The 25,674-nt window shown below is 38.5% G+C and overlaps 1 protein-coding gene across 6 annotated transcripts in view; it reads left to right on the top strand.

Annotated features, from left to right (window-relative positions):
- GAB1 (GRB2 associated binding protein 1) overlaps window positions 1-25,674 on the top strand; it is a 102,290-nt gene that overhangs the window by 34,723 nt on the left and 41,893 nt on the right. For 5 of the 6 annotated variants that reach the window (XM_075090495.1, XM_075090493.1, XM_075090496.1 and 2 more), the window contains exon 2: window positions 24,003-24,297. In XM_075090495.1, coding sequence (XP_074946596.1) covers window positions 24,003-24,297 — 295 coding nt within the window. Of the gene's footprint in view, window positions 1-13,251; window positions 13,347-24,002; window positions 24,298-25,674 lie in introns of those variants that run through there. The other variant, XM_075090497.1, reaches the window with a different exon arrangement.

Here is a 25,674-nt window from a genome sequence, read left to right as displayed (position 1 = left end):
TAAATGAGTGACAGAAAACCGATGAAGTCTGCACTCTACTATTAGAAATGAACTCTTGCATCGTAATGCAATTTCCCCAGACTTTATATGACTTTCCTACCTGGACTTAGAATTACTTTTATCTAAATGACAATTTTATAGAACATCAGACAGAGGCATTAAGCAAACTTGGCATGATCGGTAAAACAAGCTTCATAGAAAGTCAATCTCTTTTTGGTATTTTTTCCACACTGAGAGTGCAACTCATAATTTTTTGACTTTTCATTTAATTAGCATTTTGGATCCCAATGGAAACTAACATAATAACATCAGGAGCTTATTACAGCTAGAACAACCAATGAATTTCGAAGTTTTAGGTTGCCTAACATCTCTCATTTTAGCATTGTCTTAGTTAAATCATGTTTTAACTAGTTGTGCTAGTGACTTTTTGTCCTGGATATCTGTCATGAGCTGTGTGCAAGAAAAGGAGTGAAAATGAGATGATTATTAGTTTAAGGAAGATGTCTTTCCCTGTCCTCTCCCCCCTGTTAAATCTTTCAGTAGCAAGGCTGAGAGACCCTGAGAGGCATTTCAATATTTTTCAATAGGAACTTTTTGTGGGGGTGGGAAGGAACAGCTTGGTTTCAGAATGCTGTTTAGCAGACTTTTGGAATATTGTTCAAATTTGGAAACAATGTTAAGTTGCTGGCTGGGACAGGATTAAATATTTAAGTCTATTAAAGGTGCAGAAGTTTATACACAGACACTTGTGCATTGCCAGTGTTCCATGCTTACAGAGCCTACGTTGCTCTCTTGGTAGATTTCAGTGCTGTGCTAGTGGTAGAGTAATAATGCTGTTTTTAATGTCAATGTTTGGTACTTCAGATGGAGTAAAACATTATTAGAGATTTATTTTTTATTTCCTACTCATTTCTTTTTGAAGCTAAGTCAAATACATTCTTCCTTGTCTTCTCTGTCTTGTCTCCTTTTGATCAGCATGGTTATTTTGACAGAATAGTGGAAGAAGCAATGCTGATTTGTATCTAGAGTTTTGATTTCGTGCATTTTTTAAAACTGTATTAAAGTTTAACCTCTAAATGGGGAGAGATCGGGTTTTTAGTAGCTTGTCTACCTGTCTTGCTGTTTCAGTTGTGTTCTCTGTTTGGGGTGTGTCTCAGGCCATTCAAAATTGCTTCATAAACAGCAAGTGATTTGATTGTTTCCAGAAAGCTCTTGCTCAGTAGACGGTGTTTCAAATGGGAAAGGATTTGAAGGGCTTTGCTTGTGGAAACTGTCCTTTAGCTTGTGCATTTGTGGTAAAAATAAAACTTCAAAACAGTCAGAAAGTACAGTGTTTGACAGTTGCTTGAGTAGTTTTATATTCACAGAATTACTGAGACTGGAAGGGACTTCTGGAGATGTGCTCCAACTCCCTTGCTCAGAGCAACGGCAAGTTGCTCAGCACCATGTCCAGTTGGATTTTGAGCACCTCCAAGGATGGAGACCTCTCTGGGCAACCTGCTCCGGTGTTCAATCATCATCACAATAAAAAAGGCTTTTCTTATGGGAGTTCTTGTATTTCGGTTTGTGCCCATTGCCTCTTGTCCTCTTACTGGGCACAGCTAAGAGTCAGACTCCGTTATCTTCACTTCCACCCACCATGTATTTATATGCATGGATAAGATCCTTTTCTTCTCCAGGTTAAACAGTCCCAGCTCTCTCAGCCTCTCCTCATATGAAAGACGCTGTAGCCCCCTAATTATTTCCCCAGTCTTTCCCTGGACCTTCTCCAGCATGTCCATGTCTCTCTTGCAGAGCCCAGAACTAGACGCAGAGCTCCAGATGTGTCTTACTGGACTGAGTAGAGGGGAAGGATCGCCTCTTTTGATGTGCTGGCAATGCTCTGCCTAATTCAGCCCAGGAAGCTGTTGGCTGCCTTGGCTGGGAGGGCACATTGCCAGTCAGTTTGACTACCATGGCCTTCCCTACAAAGCTGCTGTCACCCAGCCTGCACTGGGAGGAATAACAGCAGGCATCAGGTGTAGGACTTTATTTCCTGTGGTTGAACTTCATTAAGTTGTTATTGGCCCATTTTTCCAGCCTGTTGAGGTCCTCCTGAGTGCCTACACAGCCATCTGGTGTATCAGTCTCTCCTGTCAGTTTTGTATCATCTGCAAACTTGCTGAGGGTATGCTCTGTGCCATTGTTAGTGAAGATACTCAACAGTATTGGCTCCAGGATTGATGCCTGGGGTATGCCACCAGTAACTGATGTACGCCTGGCCTTCATGCTGCTGACTGTAAGCCTCTGAGCCTGGAAGTTTAGTCCACCTTTCTGTCCACTTATCTAACCCATATTTTACTGGGTTTGTGTATAAGGATGTAATGGGAGACAGTGCTGAAAGCCTTCCTGAAGTCAAGATAATGAAAATTTACTGCTCTCCCATACTCCCCTAAGCCAGGCATTTTGTCAGGTTGGTCAGGCATGATTTTCCTTTCATAAGTCCATGCTGACTACTCCTGATCATAAACTTGTCCTTCATTTGTTTAGAAGTTTGAGAAATAAAAAGTGTTAACTCAGTATAAAAGTAATCAGGTCTGGGCAAGAGAATCATCATGACCTAGTTTTATATTCTCTTCTGGAGGGTTAGTATGCGTTTGGGTAGCAGGGGTAAGTTAGTTCTTTGTAAGGGTCTATTTTCTTATTTGAAATGGAGAGCTATTTGCCTTCGCTTGGGATGTGCAAATACGATATCCTATTAAAAAAGTGAAGTTATTGAAGTGCTTGGATTGAGTATGCTTGTGGAAAAGCAGAGGAGAAAATTTATGTGTGTTTTACAAATTATGTACAACACAATATGATGCATTTTCTCTGGAATGGCAAATGCCAAAGTTATCTTTTGGTATCTTCTCCCTAAAAAAGGACTCCTCAGCAAGGCAAGAGTCCTGCATCAGATCGTGGCTTCAGTTGGGCCAACTGAGTCGGTGGCTTACAAGGCTGTTAATTTTGGATAACAAGATCAAAAGACTTCTTTCTTCCCCCGAGATTGTCGTGCTGGTTTTCCTTTTTTACAATCCCATTTTAAATTAGTATCCTGGATTGAGATGCTTTCAGAAGAGTTTGGAGACACTTGGTCTAGCAAAATGGGCTGATAATCAGCCACAGGGTTGAAAAGGTGTTTCACATGAGGTGTGGGTGTGTGTGTTTTTGGTTTTTGTTTTTCTGTCTATTTAGTTTGGTGTTTTCTTTTGAGATTCTTGCTTTTTACAGCTTGTGCCAAGTTTTAAGTGGTTCTGTGTATTTCCAACCTAAATATGACAAGATTGTAGCCTTATGTATTAATCTGCTCTCCTTTATTTAAGGAGATTTATTACCTTTCCTTCAGGTTATCGAAAGTAGCTAATGGTAAAAGGATACACTAGAGAAGATGTTTTGGGATAGGGAGACCTGTTTTAGAGTCCTCAGTCAAGTCTAGATATGTGTAGCCTTTAAAAAAAATCATATTGTCAACTATGTGTTCACATCTGTGTTTATGCTTGTGATTTTTCTTGCATTGAATGAAAATGTGTTGAAATTCTGGTAGCACTAATATTTTCAAACACTTTGGGAAAAGTATAAGAGGTAAAGCCAGTTTGGTAAGGTAGTGTTAATTTAACAGATATGTCTTAGATTTTTGTCCATGATTCTTGTGCTTCTTGGGGCAAGCTGCTTACTCTCTTGTATAAAATGCTGATACTAGAGGGGCTTGTTTTCTTTGCCTTTTGAGCTGTGTAGAGTGGTTAGCTTTTTCTCAACTGTGTGCGCCACAGCTGGATCCCTCTATTACCTAGGAAGACATCAGAACTCAGGGCTATTTTTTCCCCTTGCAACCAAAGAAGAAAATATAAGCTAAGTTTAGTTTTAATATTTAGATTTTTCTCATTAGCCTTATCTGTCAAATAGAGCAAGTTTTACTTGTACATGTGTTATGTTACCTTGAGGTTGGATGCTTCTTTCTTTGGTAAATGAATGGCGTTAGTTACTGTAACGTTTTTATTTGTAGCAGTAAAACAGCCAGTGTGCTGTGTTTTGTGAGCTCTGTTTGATGATAACTTGGGAAGCTTGTGTTTCAGAAAAGGCAGCTACTGATGTTCTATAAAGCTTTGTGATTTTTCCAATGTGAAATGTATTAACTGCAAGCATGTACATTGTTATACATAAACTTCATGTTCCCCGTAAGGGAGCTGTTGTACTTTTCTATGGTTGAGGATAGCATGTATGTACCCTTTAAAAATGGAACGTGGCTCATAACCTGTTGGATAGAAGTGATGTTAATTTTGGATTGGAGCTAGCAATGTTTTCTGTACTGTCGTGGCAGTACTTTGTTCACAATTTCTTTTTATCCTGTGAGGTAGAAATTCTTCACGGTTTTGGTTTCTGTGCATGGCAGTCATCTAGCTGTGGGAGTGATAGCAGAGTAAGCCGATTAGCATGATTGATACTGCATGTCAAGGGACTGGCATAATGGTCTACCATTGAGACTGCATTGTGAAACCACACATGGATGAGGTAATCTCATTAGATGATTAAAACCTTCATTGAGTCTACCAGATTGCAGAGCTTTCAGTTGTATTGCTGTTGGGAACTGATGCTAAATAAGTGTAGTGCTCTCCTTGGAGTGATTCAGAAATGGAGATCTTGCTGGGTTTTTCTCCTGGATAAAAGTCGCGGCAGCCAGAGACTGATGAAGGATGTTCCATCGTTCTGTGTTTTAAAGTAAGATTCTGGATGATGGTGTCATTTTCTTGTAAAGTCAGTGTCAGGCTTGTGCTAGTTGAGTTTTATCATGCTTTGCTGTCCTTTGTGAAATTCTGTAGTATGAGTGTTAAAAGGATATGTTTCTGCTTTGTGTAACTTCTTGTGTCCCTACAAAGAGGAATATCACAATGCATGTCACAGTTCTGTTTTTATAAAGTAACTGGTTTTTTTTCTGAAGGTTGGTTTTGTCTTGACCTAGGTGTGTAGTGTAAGCGGCACTCCTTATCCTCGTCTGTCCTGTTTACAAATAGTGTGGCAGGCAGCACATGCTCATACTAGAACGGGTGGTATACAGAAATCCTATCTGACTTGGTCATATGCTATTTGTTTTAAGGAGCTCTTTGAAAAACATTGAATTTCAAATGAAAAGTAGTATACTTGACTAGTTGTATACTTGAGCTTTGGTTTTGCAGCAAGCTAAAATGAAAACCAAATCTTTCTAATTCTGGGACTCCGATGTTACAGTATTTGTAATGCAAGGGTTACTAGAACAGAATTTTGGAAGGTCAAGACTACTATTCTGAGACTGGCAGTAGCTACTGTTGCCGTATAGTTGTTTTTTTCTGTAATAAAGAGTAGCCAAGTTAATCTGTTGGGGACAGCGGGCGGGGGGGTGGTGCAAACAGAAGAAACGTTTCTAATTTCTATTGCATGTTGTAAGCAGTTGGTCCATTTCTCTTGCTTAGAGAAAGTACTGTATGACGTTAATAAGCACATACGCACATCCAGTGAGACAAAAGCACAGATACTCTCTTGTTTTGGCAAGGGAACCCTAGTCATGTAATATCTTCTGAGCTCTGTCAAATGTGGTCTATTTATTCAGCAGTTCTGCAAGGAAGTGATCTTTGTCTAAGAGCTATTTCAGATCTGGTGTCAAAAAAACCCCAAATAAACCCAAAACCCAAACAAACAAACAAAACCCCCCAAAACCAACCAAAAAACCACAACAACAAAGACGTGTTCCAGCATGTGAAGAAGTGGGGAAATATGCACACAGCGAAGAGAATGTTCTTTCATATGTATTTGACAAAAAATAATACAAACTTGCACAAGTTACTAATGGGTTATAGGCAACAATATTCTGTGAAATGTGATCAGCAGAGCAAGTACAAACCAAGTTTTCAGGTTTAATTTTCCTAGTTTAGTAAAGGGTCTCCTGTTATTGAGTTATGCCATCATCTCATTTGATTTTAAAATTCAAGGTTATACTGGCTATCAGTGATAGGCAAATAAGGGGCGGGCCAATAATTTATATGCAAAACCAAGTTGAGTTTCATCAAATACTAAATGCTTAAGAAACTAAATGAACTGGCAAGCACTATACATTTGCTTATTGTGGGTTTCTCCCTTCTAAACCAGTCACAAAATGTTATTTTTGTGTAGTTAAGTATATCTTTCTGTATAGTAGACTGAAGTGAATTACTTGACTATTACAATATCTGTTATGTATAGGTATGAAGATGCTTTTAATCTCAACTTTAACTTGCTCTCCAAGTGTGCTGGCTGAGTTGAACTATCTCAAGGTCTCCTGGTACTCAGTTAATGACACTACTTTGCAGTTACTTTACTTTATGGGCAAAGCAAGGCCTCGGTACGCTTGGTATTTTGCTGGCGAATGACCTGTTCTAAACAGAATTTAAACTTAGGGAGTATTTCCAGTGAAACAAAGCAAGTGCTTTGATTATGAAAATAGAAACCTCCTTTGTGGTTATGACTGCAACCCAGCTTACTCTTTCCAGAGCATCTGCTGTGAACAGAGGAGAGCAAATCATAAATGAGAAATATCACAAGGCCCTTTTCAAAGGTCATGAGTTACTGGCTTTACTTCTTCATGAGGTTTTCTTCTCTCTGCGTGTTAGGTCCACTTAGAAAAGGAACTCGCAGGGATGGTATTTCAACCTTGTTAGCTGCTGGAACAGATAAGTGACTTCAGGTGCACCAAGACAGAGTGTAAACTAGGGAGATTAATCCATGATTGTATTTGTTACTCTGCCTTTCTTATTTAAATGTCATAACTCTTTTTCTGCCTGGTTGTAATATCTGAAAAACCCATAATCTCTGTTGGTTCATCTATACTTGCTTTCAACGCTGTACCTGTAAACTGAGTGCCCTGGTAAACAACTGTAAATAACCTGCCTCAAAACACCTCCCTTTGATTGAAATGAGGAGAAAAAAAAAAATTTTTTTTAAGAGAAATGTTGGGTAGAATGAAGAATTAGGGTCAAGTGTCCGAGCTGTTGCAGATGGGGGGGGGCTAAGGCTCGGCCCCTCTCATTAGAGACTAAGTGGGAGACCTGGACTACTCAGAAGGTACATTTTTGTCCTTATTTTTTGTTCATAAAGAAAACAAGTCGTTTTATTTACCACGTAAAATTTTGCTGATGGTGATTTGTGCTTTGAGTACTAATTTTCCTTTCACTGTAACAAACCTATATCCAGTGTTTCTTCTGCTTTTTGTACCTTGAGTTAAGCATGCTGACTGAAACTGCTTGATGTCTCTGTCTCTGTGTGAAATGTTCAGGAGTTATTTTGCTGAGTATGAACCAACTCTTGAGCCTTTTTTTTTTTTTTAAAGAAACCTTCTACACTTCTTAAAATAGCGTGTTCACAACATATTTTGCTCCGCTGTTCTGTGCTGTTTTTTTCCTTCCCACCCCCTGCTCCCTTTCCATAACAGCCCAGTGGCAGCAAAGCAGCAGCTTATGTTCTACCTCTTCGCTGTTTCTTTTGTAATCTGTTTGTTGAGCTGGCTGGCCTGCCTCCAAAAGTGCATGAGTGTGTTTATACATCTAGCCTAACAATAGTATCATAACACCAATTTGTTTAACCTGGGCTGGAAATAACAATCTAAATATTGTGAATCAAAGGAGAAAGCAGTCATTTGTGTATGCGTCTCTACCCTGTCAGCTAATTTCTGGTGTGTCAGATAAAATCACTGAAACTTCTCTTAACATTCTATGGGAATTTTATCAATTCTGTCAGCGTGATACCTCTTTTACATGCTCAGAGAAGTTCAGCTATAGCTTTTCCTCCAAGCAGCATCACATGCCGTCATCACCTTGCTCAGACAGAAGGTGTTTAATTTGTATGTCTAGTTCAAGCACGTGTTATTGCAGAAAATAATCTATCCTTGCCACTGTGGGGAGGGTATTCATAGTATAGCAAACTATTAAACTGTTTGCCTATGCTTTTATTAAAGTATTTGAGCAGAGTTGAGTGGTGGAAAGCATGCAATTAATATGCTTATTTATGAGTCACAAAGTAGCAGACAATTTGATTGATCAGCATATTTTCGTTAAGGTGCCAAGACTTTGGTGTAGGTGCTCTTTATTGTTACTTTGTTTCAGTGACTTTGATCGCCAAAATAATTTTCCTCTGGATTGAAAGAGTTTGGATGGCTTCCATCAGTAGCTGATGTGAGCGGTCCTAGCAGTATTTAGTATCTTAACGTGCAATGGGGCCTCATGTTTTAAAGTTTATAGCTTCTGAAACGAAAAAAGGCAATGCACATTTTTGAACCAAAGCCAAGTGATACTAAAATTTAAACACTTTTGCTTTATCATCCCATCCTCAAAATCTTCTGATCTTCACTGTGCAGTGATAAAATTTTGCCTTAGTAAAATCTGAGATGACTTGCCCAATCTGCTGACATCTGTCCTATTTTCTCTGAAAATTTTTATAACGGAGAGTAAGAATGGACACTCCCCCTACTCTGGCATGTCAGACTGTTATCAAAAGTGAGAGTATATTTCTTCCCGTATCGCTCAGTCTTTGGCCTCCCTGCCTATCAAGAAAAACGAGTGCTCTCAAATCATGTAGTAGCTTCAGTGAAGTGGCACCTGCCTGACAGGGAGCTGTCTGTGGCAGTACAAATAATGTGACATTAACAGGTGTCGTGTCTTCGCTGTCGCCGACTGCGAAGACAAAATCGTTCTACATCAGCAATTGCTAAAATTATAGTTTGACATTGCTGTTATTGGTCTTACCAGTTCTGTCACGATTCACATTGTGAATAAGCAGCTTCAGCTCTGCAGCTTTCTAGAAGGAAGAGGCTTGCAGCAGAGGCAAAACCAACGTGTTCAAATGGACAGGTCAGCTGAGTATTGCTCAGAGTAGCTATTTCATTTTTTTTTTCCTGGTTTGGTTTTTTTTTTTTTAGTCTTTTAGGTCTGGGAGGGAGGGTAGATGATTGTCTGTGGAAGTAAGGGAGCCATTCACTTGGAGACCTCAATATGTGTCTCACATCTGTTTAGCATTGAGAGTTAACGACAGCTTAGGAAACCTGTGTGAGACCTGGTGTTGGATGTAAAAGTGCGCTCCTCTGTGAAATCTCACCTATTTGAAACAGAACACTGTGTCCTCTCTTATGTCGGGACCACTGGCAGTGCCAGTGAGCAGGAGGGAGGCGTGCTCAGAGGACCTGGCGAGCAGCACCTGGCCTGGCTAACAACATCCCCCTCACCTTGCTGTGCCTCACAGCCAAGTGAATCCTTGTCACACAATCCAATACAGGTGGCAATTCCCTAGGGGAGGAAAAACTTTGGATGCCACTATAAGTGGTGGGGAAAATGAGAAGCTTCCTTTTTTTGCGTGAAGTTTGATATGTTGTTATAGTGGCATATTTATATTTTTTAACATCTGTATTTAAAGTCAAATTAAATCAGTTGTGTATCTTACTGGGTTCAGATAAATAGTGTTGTGATATATATATATTTTTAAGAGTTGGAATATTTTGTACAAGATACTACATACTGCTTCTGATTTCATGCCTCTTGCTGTTGCCCCAAAGTTCTTCCCATTTTAAGTATTAAAAGAGACCATCTTTAGACATAGAATACACTTTTTCACTGTCATTGTGATACAGATATTGAAAAATAATCAGTGATATAGCAAACTTGGCAGTTGTTATTACTCATAAATAGCTCCAGAATGAAAAGGGTTAAGTTATGAGTTCAGACAGAGTACCTGCTGATGTAGGTTGTTTTATCCATTTGAGGTTACTAGCTATTAAAAATATTTTCAAATTGGTACATGTGTACCCTATAATTCTGTTAGATGACAAACAAAATGTAGAAAAACATGTTTTCCCCTTTCCACAGTTACATTGTTCCTGAAGTGCTGGCAGTGGTAAGAGCTTCCAGTCAGTAAACAAAGTAGTTGCCATTTAGATGTATAGAGAGCCAATAAATAAAGTAACAAGGCATCCAGTTTTAGAGTTCCTTTGCTGCCTGTAAGTTAAAAATTAAACATTTTTATAGTAAGTGAAACTAGTTATGAAACTCCCACAAAAAGGTGTAAAAAGCAGTTGGATAATGCAGTGCTTCCTTTTCATGTCAAAGAGCTTAAAAATATGAAGTACTTTGCAAGCCAGGTAAGGTAAAGGGACTGTAACACTTGAATATGCTCAAAACTACAAAATAAATAATAAAAATCTGATGGGGTTTAAGTTCTCATAGCAGTGTTCATGGTTTAATGATAGAATTATTTTTTCTGTTTAATGTATTTTTAATGCTTTTATCTATTCCATGATACGATCTGATACAAATAAAGAAATGAACAATCTGACTTTACTGAGCAAACAGCAGGCTAATTGTTTGCTTTTTGTCTAGTGCACAGAGGAGGAGGGGAATAGTTTGTGGTGAGATCAGAAATCCTAGGCAATTTTTATTTTCCATGATTCTCTTAGCTACTTATCAGAAGGATGCTGTTATTAAAAAGAACAACAACAGCAAACCTCTAAAAGGATAAATGCTTGTAAGAAGAAATCCTTCGTATCACTAAAAGGTAGAGATGAATGGTGACATTTAAAATGTCTTGAGTTTCTGGGCATTTCCTAGATTACAAAGGTGCTCTTAAAAGGGCCTTTTGCCTCATCTTGTTCTTTATCCAAAGAAATGCCTGGCATGAGAATTGCATATAATGTTGAAATGATGCCATTTAAATTAATTATCCTTAGATGATACCAAAGATGTTTGTATTCATCATCTGTCCAGATGCACAAAGCATGACTTTTCTTTCATGCTTAGATGAAGCCTTAGATGTGGGATGCTTGTAACTGAGCTCAATGTGAAACGCTGGCCATTTGGTAAACTAAATTCCCTTTGTCTGTTAGGTGGTGAGATGTAGGGAGCTGTTCAGCTGGGAGCTGCAGCATAGCTGTGGTAGCTGTCCTTGGAAATTAGGGCTGAGAAACAAGTTCCTTATTTAATGATATTCTTATTTTTCTGTGTTTACTTACTTTATGTCATATGATACTTACAGCAAAAGAGTATTAGTCAAAATGGCAAGAGCTTTGAAGTAAGATTTCTCCCAATAACTGTTGAAAGAAATATTTCATTTTTAGAGAAAACTACATAAAGCTTCCGATCTTTTCACTTACTTAAACTAAACATGCAAACTTAATCAAGGTGAGTCTGGGAAGAAGCATGATTATATCTGCCACCTTCTAGTTCTTTTGTTTTAATTTCCCCCCCCCTTTCAAATATGCTAACTCTTTAACTTTTTTTTTTTTTTAAATTAAGGCTTCATGGACCCTGGGGGTTGGCCATTAATTTTAGGCCATTGTGTGAATGCTAGCTACTTAAAAATAGTCATGGAGCCAACCTTGCTTCCTCTCAGGGTTTATCAGTTGGAAGCATCTTCTTTTTATCCTATGTGTAAGCAAAGATCTTTCTGGATTGATGATTTGATCTGTATAATGGAAAATCTAGGCAGGATATCCTTTCTCTGTTATTCCTTGGTGTGATGGCATCAGGTTGTGTCTTGAAATGGGGGAAGGGAAAAGGAGGATCCTATTAGCAGACAAAGTGGTTTCAAGGGACTCTTAAACTGCAAGCTTGCAGAGAACCTTGTATTTACTCTCCTTGCTGAACCATTTGTGCTTCAAACTGCTATTATAATGTGTCAGTGGTGGCTTCTGCTGCTATGCTCAAAAGCTTGCTCATGCGCAATATAGACATCTTATATTTGGAAGTTGTTGTGGATACTGTGCTGAAATATATCATGAGGGGCTTCTCTGTAGTTATTTTGAGCACCTCCAGACGTTAATGAAATACTGCATTGACAAGCTAGATCCAGTCTTATCCTGTAGAAATGCAGTGCCTGAGCTTCCTCTGCCAAGAAAAGAATATTTCTAATGTAACATGATTAAAATGCTTCTAAAATCCAGCAGTGCCTAATGTGCAATAGAGGTACAGTGAATGCTTGATAAAGTGTGTGCATGGGGCAGCAAACGTACTCAAAATTATGTTGGAACTTTATTATATCCTTGCATTTTGGTGTGCTTGTAACTATTCTGCTGTAATACTCCTAGCCTGAAGTTTTGCTTGGCATTTACATGGCAGAGGACATTACCAGCTTTTGTGATTGTAGAAGAACCTTTGATTTAGTCATCTGGTGTTCAAGACAAGGGGTCTGTGTAAAAATGACACTGTCTCTTTATCCCCCTCTATTATCTTCTCCAGAAAACACAGTATAGTTCTTATACAAGAGGTGAGTCCCTCTTTGAGTTAGTTCATTCTGCTCTTATCATCGTGACCCATATGTGTTGTCGTGTAACCACAAAGGAGGAACCTGAGGGCTTTGGGGGAGGGATGACGGAGACAGGAGGTGATTGTGGGTTTGCAAAATAATAATCAGCTGGTACTTGGGGTGTGACACAAAAAACCCCATTAAAAGTAATAAAAAGAGATGCTTTATTTGCCTATCTGGACTTTGGAATCTGTAACCCTCAAGTGTTCATGCCAGGATATTAATACAATTTAAAGCACATTAATTTTTTTCCTCATAATGAAGATCTATATGGGGTCATTACTTAGGCTTTACATGAGGAGAAGATAAAGATCCTTCCTGCTGCGTTGCAAAGTGCATGTCAGCTACTTAGAATTAGCAAAGGTCTTTTCTGTATTAGCAAATTATTCTGTGACTTTCCACCACGACATTTTTTAATATCTTTAACTGCTGTGTTTAAATGGACTGCTGGTTACATTTCTTACCAGAATGTCATATTATTGAATGGGACATATACCTATTCCTGACCTAAAAGCTTAGATAAATAAGAATATTTGGGGGGGGGGGGGGGGGGAGGGAAAGACATAATGCTGTAAGAAACTTATACTGCTATTGTTTACACTGTTTGAAAATTAAGTTCTTTGTCTGTAATAGCCTAACGACTATGACTTAAATGCAGAATCTCAGCATATGCAAGAATTTGTACCTCTGTGCTCTTCATAGTGTGTTTGTTTTTTAGCCTCATTCAACCTCAGATTTCTAACAAATGTTGTAATTCTATGTAGATAACACGTGTTTCAAGCAACTGTTGAAAAACCAAAGCAAGGGAAGTTTTTCAAATCTTAAGCCCACCCCTCACGTATTAAATAATTTGAAATCTTACAATTGCTGTTATTTTCAGTCCATTGTGTCTGCTTCCTGTTGGTCAAAGGTTATGAGGATAGGGTGGTGTAGAGTGAGGTGGGAAGCCGGCAGGAAAAAGAAAGCTTTGCTTATTTTGGGGTAGACACAACTACAGAAATGGCCAGGACATTGCTTAGATTTTCTGAAGACTTGAAGAGGTAAACTAGGAAAAAACAAAAAATATTCTAGATGTTTACTTTTCTGCTTTGTGACTTAGGTATGTGGAGAATTAATTGGAGTAAGTGAACAGGGGCTTCCTTAAAGAAAGTTATCTTTTTGCTTGGAAAAGTTTTTTATTCAAAAAGAGGTGTAGCTTTTGTTTTGATTTACAAATTGACTTGGTAAATTCTGTTTCTGAAGCATGAGCCTAAACCTCTACCTGTTTATTCACTTGTATCACAAACTCAAAGAAACAAAAAAAATGCCATGAAGTGCAGGTAGAAGCTCTGTGATGTATCGCTTCAGTTTGTAACAGGCGTACGTGGGCATGCGTAGGTGTGTTAATACAGCCCTCAAACACTTAGTTTATCTTAATATCTGTATCATTATTCAAGAAACATCTGTAATTTCTTTGCTGTTAAAACACTAGATCGAGTGCTTCAGTTTTGTCAACAGGGAGGCTTGTGGTGAGTTGCTGTGAGCAGTCGCTGGCTGACCGGGGCTTGGTTCCTGGCACTCGGGTTCCTCCGGTGGGGCAACGCAGCCTTTGCGGTAAGCAATTGCAGCAGTGCCGTTCGAAGGATTTGATTTCAGAACAAATCTTCATTCACAAGATTGCTCTGGGGTGGGGAGAAAAAAGAAAATTGGTTGTGGTGGTAAAATTCTACAAAGCTGTTGATCCTAATGATATATGGTATGAGGGTACTGCTACAGCCTAGGAAACAGTAAAAAACTTTTGTGAGTTGATGAGAGCAAGAGGAACGTTTTTTTAAACTAATCAAAGTAATTATACTAAAGCATCTTAATTTTCAACTGTGCGGGTATGTAGTTAGGTTTGCTATTGGTATGCGATCTAGGTGGTTTTTAAATTTCTTAACCATTTTGTTACTACCGGTGAGTTATTTGAATCTATAAGTGTATTGTTTGCAGTGTTGGAAAACCAATATTTTGTTACTGTAGAAACTCAGCTTAATTAACATAGTAAAAGCAATTTATATATCAAAATGTCTTGCAAAGAATTTTGACTTTGTGCTTGTTTATTTTGAAATTAACTCTTCTCTGATCAGTTCTGTTCAGAAAAAAACTCCACTGAGCCTAGTTGGTAAAAATTCTCAGTCATGTAAAGTGAGAATTTATATATCAGATACAATGCAGACTCTTACTTTACCTTAGCTTTTACTTTTCTTAGCAGCTCTTCCTGCCATATCCGCACACTTGGTTCATTCATGTTGCAGATTAGGTGATTTGTAATGGAAAAGCTAATAATTTTGGTCTTAAAATGTAAACACTGAGCATGTCCTTCCTAATTCTTCCCTTTTCCTACAATAAGGAATTCCTTGTGAAGCCTCACAGCATTTAAAAAGTACTTTGTTGATTCTCCCTGTAATACCTTGGCAGAACAATAGATTTCCTTTAGCTTTCCCTTTACTGAGCCTGAGTGAAGCGGCTTGAGTAAGTTTTGGTCCTTTCATTGCTGTAATAGTAGCTGACTCATTTACAGAAGAGGTTCCTGCTTTGGCCTACAGATACTTGATTTGCAAAAATGTCAGCTAGTGTACAGCCTTGCTCTCCCAAAGAATGGATAAGGATGGAGTGTCAACATGTCCTAAATTTAATTTGTGGGGATTATTTAAAACATTGCCTGGAATTTCCTTTGGAGGCTTTTTCATGTGTGTTAATGGATGTGTAGGAGCTTCTTTCATAATGCGTACAACTAGTGGGTTAAACCAGGCTAGTTAGTTGGGAGGCAAGTTGTAGAAATTATGGGGCATCTTTGCACTGTCCCCCTTAATTCATTGCTAAATACCCCTTAATTTATCATTCCCTATTGAAGTTGGAGAAACTGCTGCTTCTGTAGCTCAAATCCCCTTTCTTTTATGGGGAGTATGAAATGCAGTATTGAAGCCTATGAATATTTTGTTGAAGAGATGAGGTGCAGAATGCCTGGCCTCTGTCGTCTGTAGAAGTCTCTGGTTTTGCATGCTGCTTGAGCGATCTAAACTTGAAGCAGTGAAGCATGTCCTGTATCTTTGTTGAAACTGCAGTGTCCTTTAAAGGATCTAAAAGAGTGTCAGGAAATGCATGTTTTTACGTAGTTCTAGTGTCTTACTTATCCTTGTATATAAGCCTTTCACAGATGATGAAGATAGATATCTACACAGACAAGAAGGAAAAAAACAAGGGAAACTGTGAATCTGTACAAAATACTACAAAAAGCACTGGGTTTGTAATCTGGAAGAATGGGGATTTTTCACACCTTGTTACAAATACCACTTCAAAATGACTGTCCGCCTTTGAAATGAGAAATGAATAGACAAAAATATATGGTGACGTATTTAATCCCCAGCCATTAGTGGGAAAGCAGCTGTTGATATCAACGGAGTGTAGGCTTGGCCTTTCAGTTTGGGATTTATTGTGTCTTTATAAATCTTACTTTTGGTTTTTTATTTTTCTGTGCATTGCTCTCATGCAACTTGTCACAATGTATGCCCGTGAGCTAATGATAGTGGAACTCGAGTCAAACAGCACAGCTGGTGTTGTCTCTGGCTTGTCTTGTTAAGGGGGCCTTGTCAGCATTGTGGTAATCCTTGTGATAAGTAATGTACAGACACTTTAAATAAAAGGGCAGAACCTACCCTGAATGTTTTGCTTTCTTAGATTAAGACTTGTGGGGGGAAGTGACTTCTAATTAAGAGCTGATGAAAAGACTGAAGCAACTTTTAAAAAAAAACAACAAACAAACCTTTGTCTGATGAATACATAAAAACATTACTTTTCAAATAAATCCATCTGATGCAAAGCCAATTTGTAATTTGGTTGGGTGATTGTAAGTACTATCAAAGAGACTGATCTTTAGGAGGAATCTGAAGGAAAAAGAAGTCATGCCCTTGCTTATTGATTCAGGGAGCCTTCAGAAGTTGAAGAAAGATGAGAGAAGTGGGAGAGAAAGAAAAATGAACCAAATCTAGTATTGGTGGTAGAGCAAAGTAATATAGGAGGTGACTTGCAAGGGGGAGGGGGTCAAGTAAGTGCATTGACTTTCCAAAGCAGCAGCAGCCTGAAAATAGGAAAAGAGGCTCAAAACTGCAATAAAGCAAGTCAATAAATGGAGAACTCTAAAACAGAAGATGATGTGATCAGAATGAGAGAAGGGGTATTGTCCTGGCAGTATCATTTTAAATAGAATGGGTATGGGAAAGGCTAGAGAGGGAGATGATCAGAACATGCTTGTGATCAGAGAGGAAAAGATCAAGTTTTGGAAACGTTCTGAGAAGCAGGGCAGCAAACCAAGGACCATGTAGATGTATGGGTAGGGGACCTGCAACAATATACTTCTCCTTATGCCGTGACAAGCGTCGTGCCATGACAAGCGTTATGCTTTCATTGCTGACAAAGCAGTGAGAGGAGATGGCAAAGCTATCTGTGATAGGGAATATGTTGCTTGCAACGCTGTTAGGGAGTTATGTCTTAGCCACGCAGGGTGGGTGTTGTGAAGTAGAACTAGAAGTGAAAAGGTGAGTTTGCAAGTGATCAGAAACAACCGAATATTTATAGGCACAAGAAGTGGATAAGATGACATAGGAATATAGAGGGATGATCTGGTCACTGGTCCTAGCTTGGAGACAGTGAAATGAGGTCTCAGGTCCTGACTCTGCTGCAGATCTCCTGCTTTATTGCTCTATATAGCTCTCAGAATTGGTTCTCCTTATTTTTGGAGGAGATGATAATTCTCTCATGTGCCAGAGTGTGGCAGAGAGGAATTTGTCCTTGCCATTAGAAAATTTCTGACATACTGCAGAAAATTAAGTTTTTATTGAAGTCATAACAAGGATGAGTTTAATGTGAAGTAGATGATACAGACCTGGCTGCACAGTTAACACGGGGATTAGGCATAACGCTTTAAAAGGAAAAAAAGGTGGGGGACAAACCCCCTCCCCCAACCCAAGAGCCCCTATGCAAAATGGAAAGGACTATGAAAATATTCAGTTAGTTTCATATTCACAAAATAAAGCAGCAGTTAGTGGTGTTGTCTGAATTGTATTTTGCACCTTTTTGACGCTTTAATTAGCGGTGTAAGGCTGGGAGACTAATTCACATGCTGAAATGTCAGTTATGAAACACTGCTCACAGTAAATCTGTGTGGAAGTATTGTTCTGCTGTATTTTCAGTGTTTTCTTTTGTTTATTTAACAAGCTAAAGTTAGAATCGACAGCACAAGACTAGAAAATGGTGACAATAGTTTAAAAACAGGAAATTTTGGCCTTGTGTGTATTCGGAACAGATGATCAGGATGATGGCCAGGAGAGTGGAAACTTCCACTGAGACTGTTTTTTCCTTATTTTGCTCAGTGAGAAAAGATGGTGCTTCCTGGAAAACAAGTCTTAAGTATTTAAAGAAAGTCGTAACGTATTCAGTATTTTCCTCGTATCACATTTGTTTATTTTGCAGCAATCTGTTTACACTTCTTAGGATTTAACGCTTCTAAAAGTAGAATCTTTGGACTATTGTCAAACCTTGCAAATGCAGTTTCTGCTGTTAGAATTAAGACACTAAATGTGCTTCTTTGTGCTCAGTTTAGTTGTTCTGTCTTATGTTTTAAAATGTAAACAAAAAAGGGGGGGCATAATTTTTAGGGAAGAGGTGTTGCCAGTAGGTATTATGATAATGTTTTTCAGAAATAACTAGTAATTACATATTCTTATTAAAAAAAAAAAGGTTTTAAAAGGTTGCCAGAAAATGCTTTCTGAAAAACACCCCTGAATTTATTTCTATGTAGAAATATACAAATATTAATTTTTCAGGGAAAACATCAGCCAAAATTTTGAAATTTCACCACATTGGAGTCCGTCCTGCAAGCCAGAAGAGTAGCAAGTGGAAAAAGTATAGTTCTGTACTTGAAGTACCTTTACCTAATGTGACCTCTTCTAGCCACTTCCCGGCAGTCCTCCCAAATATGTGCCTTGTGGGATGAAGCTCATCAGTGACAGTTGTCACTGGTCTGTGCCTACCACAAACAGGATTAAAAAAGAAGCACAATGTGGAGGAACACTTATTTTTATTTCATTTGAGCTTCTAATGGGATGCAGAGCACAGGTCTGATGCACGAGTTGGTGAAGCTGTGACAGAGGTGTGTTTGTCTCCTGTGATGAACAGAACACCTGGACACTGGGAATGCAGAGGCAAAAAGAAGAAATACTCAGCTTCTGTTTGTGACCATTATTCCTGTTGTTCATCAGACATGTAGCAATTTCACTATTGTTTAACTTTTGCACTAGAAAAAAGTAATGGGAGAGGGATAGATTAAATAGATGGGAGCAAAAAGCATAAAGAAAAATAAATCTTTATCCCAGCAGACAAATGAAAAGGCCTCAATGTTAGGTTCAGGACTTGAACAGGCCAGGAGAGCATTCTGTAGTGACCTTGGGCTGCCTTACTTTCTCCTACTTCTCTCTGGTTCACGCTCTGCATGTCTTCTACTTACTTGATAAGTTCTTTTGGAGCAAGGAAATGTTTTGTTGCGTGTTTGTAGAACACCAAGTGTTCTTTTGGATCCTGCCCTGTGCCCCTGGGGTAAGTTGCTGCTTTATTCCAAGTCTTTGGGAAAGGAAGATGCCAAATACTGCCCTTTTAAAGTACTCTCTGTGGAGTACAGAGATGAAAACCTAAGCACAAATGTCTGCACACTTGAGAGATGAGAAGGGAGGGTCTGAGATTTGTAATTTTATTCCTGGGTCTACTGGTCAAACATGGGGGAAAGATTTATTAGTGGCATTACCAGAGTGAGATGTAAGCGATACCCTCTTTGGCTTAGCCAGTGCCCAACAGTTTTGGAGGGTTTTTTGGCTGGATGCTACCCGAGAGGAAAAAAGGTGGTAAATGTGCTAGAAGAAGAAAATCACCTTTAAATTACATGGGGATTATGGGTAATAATACTTAGCAAGACAAAGACAGGCAATTCATCAGTTTATTAGTGAGCAGAGTTACTTGACCAGATGAGAGCAAATGTCGTAAAAAATTGACCAGAAAATGTTGCCTTTGCTTTAACATTTCTAAGCTTTTATTTAAACATTTCATGTAATTATTTTGGCCTCTTGGGCAACAGCTTGAAGGGATGCAAACGGAAGGTTAAATTCATTATAAAATGTAAATGTAAATTATCTACTCTTTTCTGCCCCTTCCTTCTTCCTTTCCCTCTCCATTTACACATGCATCCCCTATTTCCTACATCTTTGAACTACAGCCAGCAGCTGAATGAGGTATGTCTTGAATATATATGGCGGGGGGAGGGGCGAATCTGTAAATGTAAAGATTAAGGGAGGTATAGCTACAACTTCTTCAACAGTTGTATCTATTCTTCAACAGATAGATGTCTTGTAAGATTATATTGTCAATCCTGTGTACTGCATACAGGTTTAGCTAGTCTTTAAAAAAAAAAACAAACAAAAAAACAAACAAAAAAAAACCCACACAAAAAGCAAAACAAAACCCCCAAAAACCCCAACGCTGCTCAGTGATGCTTTCTGCCAATTTTTTAGCTGATTCACTCTCTTAAATCAGCAGTTTGCATATATACGAGTAGAAAAACTAATCGTAGGAATTCCTTGTTTTGCTTTGTAGCCTACTCAAAATGCTGTGTGAAAAATACAGAATGCCACTATTCCTTTGATCGTTTGATGCTCTGTGCATGAGCAGCTTGTCACGTTTTAGGCTACCTCAAAAACAAGCAAACAAGCTTGTTTCCATAGTTATGATGGTCTCATGATACGATGGTCTCATGATACAAACAGGACAATGTTTGGCAAGAATGGTGATGTCCTATGTTAGGCCAGCTGATACGCTTTGCAGCTCAAAGGAGAAAACAAGCTAGGAGGCACACAAGGCCTTTCTTAGTCTGAAACAAAAGCAGCAAGCCCCGTTAAACCTTGTTTTGTAATAATTTGCAAAGCCTACGCAGGCTTTCGGCAAACTTGAGTCCCATGACGCTTGCCATACTATACTTTTAAAAGGAACAATTTTACATCTGAATTAGGTATTTGATCTGCATACAGTGTTTGGTAACTGGGTGTTAGTATATTTATAAAATATGTTTTTAAAATGCTATTTATATTAATAACAGATTTAATATACATGAAAAAAAACTATGATTAAACCCCCACCATTCCTCCATTTGCTTAAATATCTTTCCAGAATTAAATAATATTGGTATTGGGACAAAATGTTTAAATCCCATGCTGGCTATTTTTTAACTTTTCAAACTTAGTGCAGTTGACTTTTAGCACAGAAACCCAGTGTTTGATAACAAATGGCTGATAACATCAGTAATGTGACAGATAATTAGTACCTGGAATCTTCCTGTGACTTAAACCAGTTGCATCTTTTTTTGGTGATTATGAGAAATAGTCTGTAACATGCATTTTCAAACAAGAATGCCCAAAGGATTTAAAAAAAACCAAATACACCACCCCCAAGATTAAATTTGCTTAAATGCGTATTTGCACGTGTGCATGTCCTCTTTTAGAGATTTCTTTTTGGAAAGCCATTACTGAAGAAGCTCTCTTCCTTACACATCTAGCACAATATTCTGTACTTCAGTGAGGCAGCATGCAGCTTTCGTTACAATGACAAATACTGAAATGTTAAAAATAGATCAAGCTTTAAGAATCCCAGATATTTTCAAATAACAAAGAGTGATTTATGTGGGCTCATTTTGCACTTTGACAAAATATAGAGGCGCTTTTGTGCTATGATTAGCAAGGGTGCTGATGTCAGTTCGCTTGTCTAGCTTTAAGCTTTATTCTGCTGATAAATTGTGCTTTGTACTGTAATCCAGCGAACCTTTGTATCTGCCTTATTAGTGTGTAGTTTATGGAATTGCTTTTGTTTTTGAATATAATCTGTGCCAGTTTCAGTGAGTGTGACTCATTATATGACTGAAATAAACATTCACATATGCAGTATGTGAAAACTCTTCAAAAATAGTAGCAGGTGCTGATAGGCTAAATTCAATGTTTTAAGTACTTTATAGTTGCTATCTTGTAGCCTGAAGGGCTGAAAGCAAATTCCATTTAGCTTGTTGATTTTCTGAATTTTGAAGAGTTCTATTTACTCATTAATGCTCAAGAGAGGTTGTCAGGTTTGCTAAGAATCTCTCCTTCTAGAAGTTTATTTCTAGTACTGTGTTAAAGAAGAGGCATGATTGGTTGATAGTGTTTTTTTTGTTGTTGTTGTTACACAAATCATGAGACAAAATGCATTGTGCTTCTCACTTGCTCTTGTCCCTCGCCTATCTGTAATCTCTTTCCTCCTGACTTAAGCTTTGAAAATGTCATCTGAATAGCTGAAGGCTGAGGTTAAAGATAAAGCTAGTTTCTGAAGCAAAAGAGTTTTGCAGTTTGGTTTGTAACAGTTATCTATGATCGACCTTGTCTGGAGAGAGAGCCTCTGATATTGAAGTTTCCTGTTATCCCAGCATCTAACTTGTCACTTTATTTGGAAACAGGAAACCAAACAAACTTTGCCAGTGTTTTTGGGTCACCGTTAAACAGTGCTTATCAGCTGTGCTACTAGAAGGTGCTCACATTTGAAATTTAAATTTGAAGGGGTTTCATCTGTTATATCTTCTACTTCTGTGTTTTACTGTTCGCCCAGTTAAACTTACTGCTACCATGGAAATTGTTGCTTGAGACCTTGACATGATTCACAAAGTTCAGCATTTAAAGGTAGATGCTTGCTGTATTCACAACTACAATTTTATGATTGTTTAAGGTAGCAAAAGTTATCTTAAAATCACATAACTTTTGGAGGCTTGGTAGCTGGAGAATGGATTGCAAGCCTTAATTAAGCTGTCTGGCATTGTTTTCTCTATTATCTTTTCATAATAGCTTCCTAAGCTTGATACCCAAAAAAGGCATGCCCACTTGACAATGAGGGTTTTGTGAGTCTCTAGTGCAAAGCTGACGGTGCTAGTTTGGAGCTTGAAGATGGCAGCGCAGTTCTCGCTCTTTGCCCTCTATGTCCTCCCTCCACTAGTTTGTTTGAAAGTAAGAGCTACATAAAAATGAAATGGAAACACTCTTGTGCTTCCAGAAAATGGGTCTGAATCTTTTCCTAATACACAGTAAGAAACTCTTGTTTTCAAAGCTATGTCCCATTGTGTAAAGGACATCACGTCTTGACCTTTTCTGGGACCATCCTCACTGATTTTGTTCCTTTCCTTGGTTAGCATGCAGCCAGGGCTGGTCAAAAGGAGAACTCGCTCACCTTTTTTATTTTTTTCATTTCTTCTGTGTTTTTTGTCCTTCCAAAGGACTTGCTGGTGACCTTGTCTGAATATTCTGAAGAAGTTTTAAATGGGGTACCTTAGGGCATGGTGTTAGTCTGCGGTGTAACACACAGTGCCTTGGCTACTGCCTCGATTTGGCTTGGTCTCCAACTTTGTTGAAAAGCATAAAAACAAATGGACAAAGAGTGACGGCTCCCCACTGTGTCCAGGCTCTACTTTCAGATTGCTAACTGTGAAAGCAGTGCAGCTCTTTCAGTGGGCGATGGCAGAACGTCTGGTTTCTTCTACTGTGCCCATTATCTTGGCGTTTGTGCATATAAGGAAGCTTATAGCATAGAATGTTGTATGGCTGGTAGAGCTGAGGAACCAAAATGCAGCTAAGTGAGGCAATAAAGATGGCGTTGGTAACGCCAGGACAGTTTGTATGCAAACCCTGGTTTCTTGGGTTGAGTTAGCATCTTTGGCAAGAATTATGCCAGGTGATGGAGGCCCACAGGAATGAAAGGCAGCTGAAGGTTAGACATTTTAGTTGTGTTTTTCTCCCAGACCAGCTTCTTTCTCTCTACAGCAGCAGGAAGGCTGGTATAATAACCACAGTGTCAGATTGTGAAATGTATTTCTTCCGTGGATGTATGTTCCACAGAGACTGTTTTTATGTGGTAAAACTAGAAAGTTTGGTCGTTCTCTCCATCCCCATCTCTCTAACGGTTTCCAAAATAATAACGTAGTTCTTTTTTTCTGTAAGAAGTATGACTGTAGAAGCATTATGAGGTTCTGAGTTCAGAGTTCCCCTAGTATCGAGGCGAGTGTACAATGTGAACGTTGTCTGTTCTTGAAATGCAGGTTGCTATCATTGAGTATCAGTGAAAAATTCAGAGTTAAAGTGCATCAGCCCGAAGTAGCAGATATTGGAAACAAGACACTATGGAGCACTTAAAGATATATTTTATTTCATCTTCCTCATGCCTACATTGGCTTCCTTCAGAAGTTTTTTGTGTGTGCTTTTTTGTTCTTTCCCCCTCTCCTGGTACACATGCCTCCCCCTTTTTTTTTTTTTGCTTTACTGGATTCGTCCTTTCACGTTTTCTAAGCAGTGATTTAATTATATGTCCACTTCTTAAAAACAAAGCTCAAATACAGAAGTAGTGAACTTTAAAATACAAAACCACTAATCCTCTAGTCTACTGTTGGAACAATATGTTAATAGATTGTGTTAAATGTAGGTAACTGGTGTGTACTCTCCTAGAATTATAATTGAACTAATTATTACTCGGTTCAACCTGGGTTGGAACTGTACACAAAAGGCAACAGTCTTAAAGTATGATTTCTTCCTTCTAATTTTTGTCCTTTTTTTCCTCTCTCCAATTTTCAGGCATGGAAGAGGAGGTGGTTTGTGCTTCGCAGCGGCCGTTTAACAGGGGATCCAGATGTATTGGAATACTACAAAAATGACCATGCCAAAAAGCCCATCCGTATTATTGACTTAAATTTGTGTCAACAAGTGGATGCTGGATTAACGTTCAACAAAAAGGAGTTTGAAAACAGTTATATTTTTGATATCAACACTATAGACAGAGTTTTCTATCTGGTAGCAGACAGCGAGGAGGAGATGAATAAGTGGGTCCGATGTATCTGTGATATCTGTGGGTTCAACCCTACAGATGAGGGTAAGTTCTGTTCACTTTCCTGAGAAAGTGCGATGCCTACATGTGAAGAATGTTTCAGAGATGAGATGACTATCTTAAGTTTTAAAACATATGTCAGCTAATATGCATTGTCTATGAAACTTACTTGTTGCTCTGAAAAAAAGTAAGCAGGGCAGAGTGAGATATTAAGAATTTGTTACAAATTAAGTGTGCCATAGAACTTGGATGGTGCTCTTCTGTTTTGTATGATGTTACGTCTTGAGAGTATACGAAAAATCTTTAAGTAAAATAATGCAAAACAGAAGATCATCATAATCATCAAAGGAATGCCATTTGGTGTAAAACTACATGGTTATGCAAGCAGGAATGAGTGCAAAATGTCACGTTGCTAATATTATAATTTCTCTGCTTTGCAACTTGAAAAAAAAATAATCCACCCCACACAGGCTGAAACAAACAGAAAATAACTTGTAGTTCTCCACTATCCAGCTCTAATACTACCAAAATAGATATTATGTGAAAGCAGCTTGTAGAAAACAGGACTGTGTGTTTAATTCCTACAAATACCATGTGGCCATTGCTTGTCCTGAATCCATCCTTATTTATTTACTTATTATTCTGGTCTTCCTTGTGGAGATTAGTGGGTTGCATGACTTGCTTTAGCTCTGTGCAGAGTCCCAAGAAAAGATTAAACAGGAGCAGTAAGAGGGTTATTTAAAAAGGCATGCCTGACTGAAGGGGCTAGAATTAAATCCCTGGTTTTTTGTAGGATTGTGAATTAAGAGAGGTGGGGAAAAAAGAGCTTGCATCTCTCTACTCCAGCCAAATCTTCAAAAACAACTGGAAAACTCTGTTGCTTTCTGAAGAGGGTCCCTTTTCTTTCTCCTTATTACATTTTGAACTAAAACTTTGTCATGAAAACTTCGTCTGTGAATTACCACTCTAATAGCAAATTCAGTGAAGGGTACTTGTTTTGACAGTTCTAGCATGTTTTTATGACATCCTGAACATAACCAAGACCACCCACAGCACATTTCTGAGAGCGATTGCCATGTGATTCAGTATTCAGTCTGCCAGGCATCTGTTATGTATGGGAGAGAGGTAGGCAGGTGGTTGCTTTGCAGTGGATAATACACTAGTGCACCAGTGGGCAGGAGGCGCTCAGAAATCATTGGTTCTGAGGACAGACTAGGAATCTGGGAAGTAAGGAGGAAATGTATTTACCTGGCAGCTCTTGTGTATGTAAGTCCAATTGCCTCCTTGGATTTACAAAGGAAAAAATTATGACACGGTGGTGATTAGTGCTATTCTGTGATTAGAAAATTAATATGGAGTTTTTGTTTTGGTGTTGGGAGGAATGAGGGAGAAAGAGTTAATCATAACTGTGGAGACACGAAA

The sequence above is a fragment of the Phalacrocorax aristotelis genome, chromosome 4, assembly GCF_949628215.1.
Source record: "Phalacrocorax aristotelis chromosome 4, bGulAri2.1, whole genome shotgun sequence".
NCBI lineage: Eukaryota > Metazoa > Chordata > Aves > Suliformes > Phalacrocoracidae > Phalacrocorax > Phalacrocorax aristotelis.
This window is presented reverse-complemented; position numbering and strand designations above follow the sequence as displayed.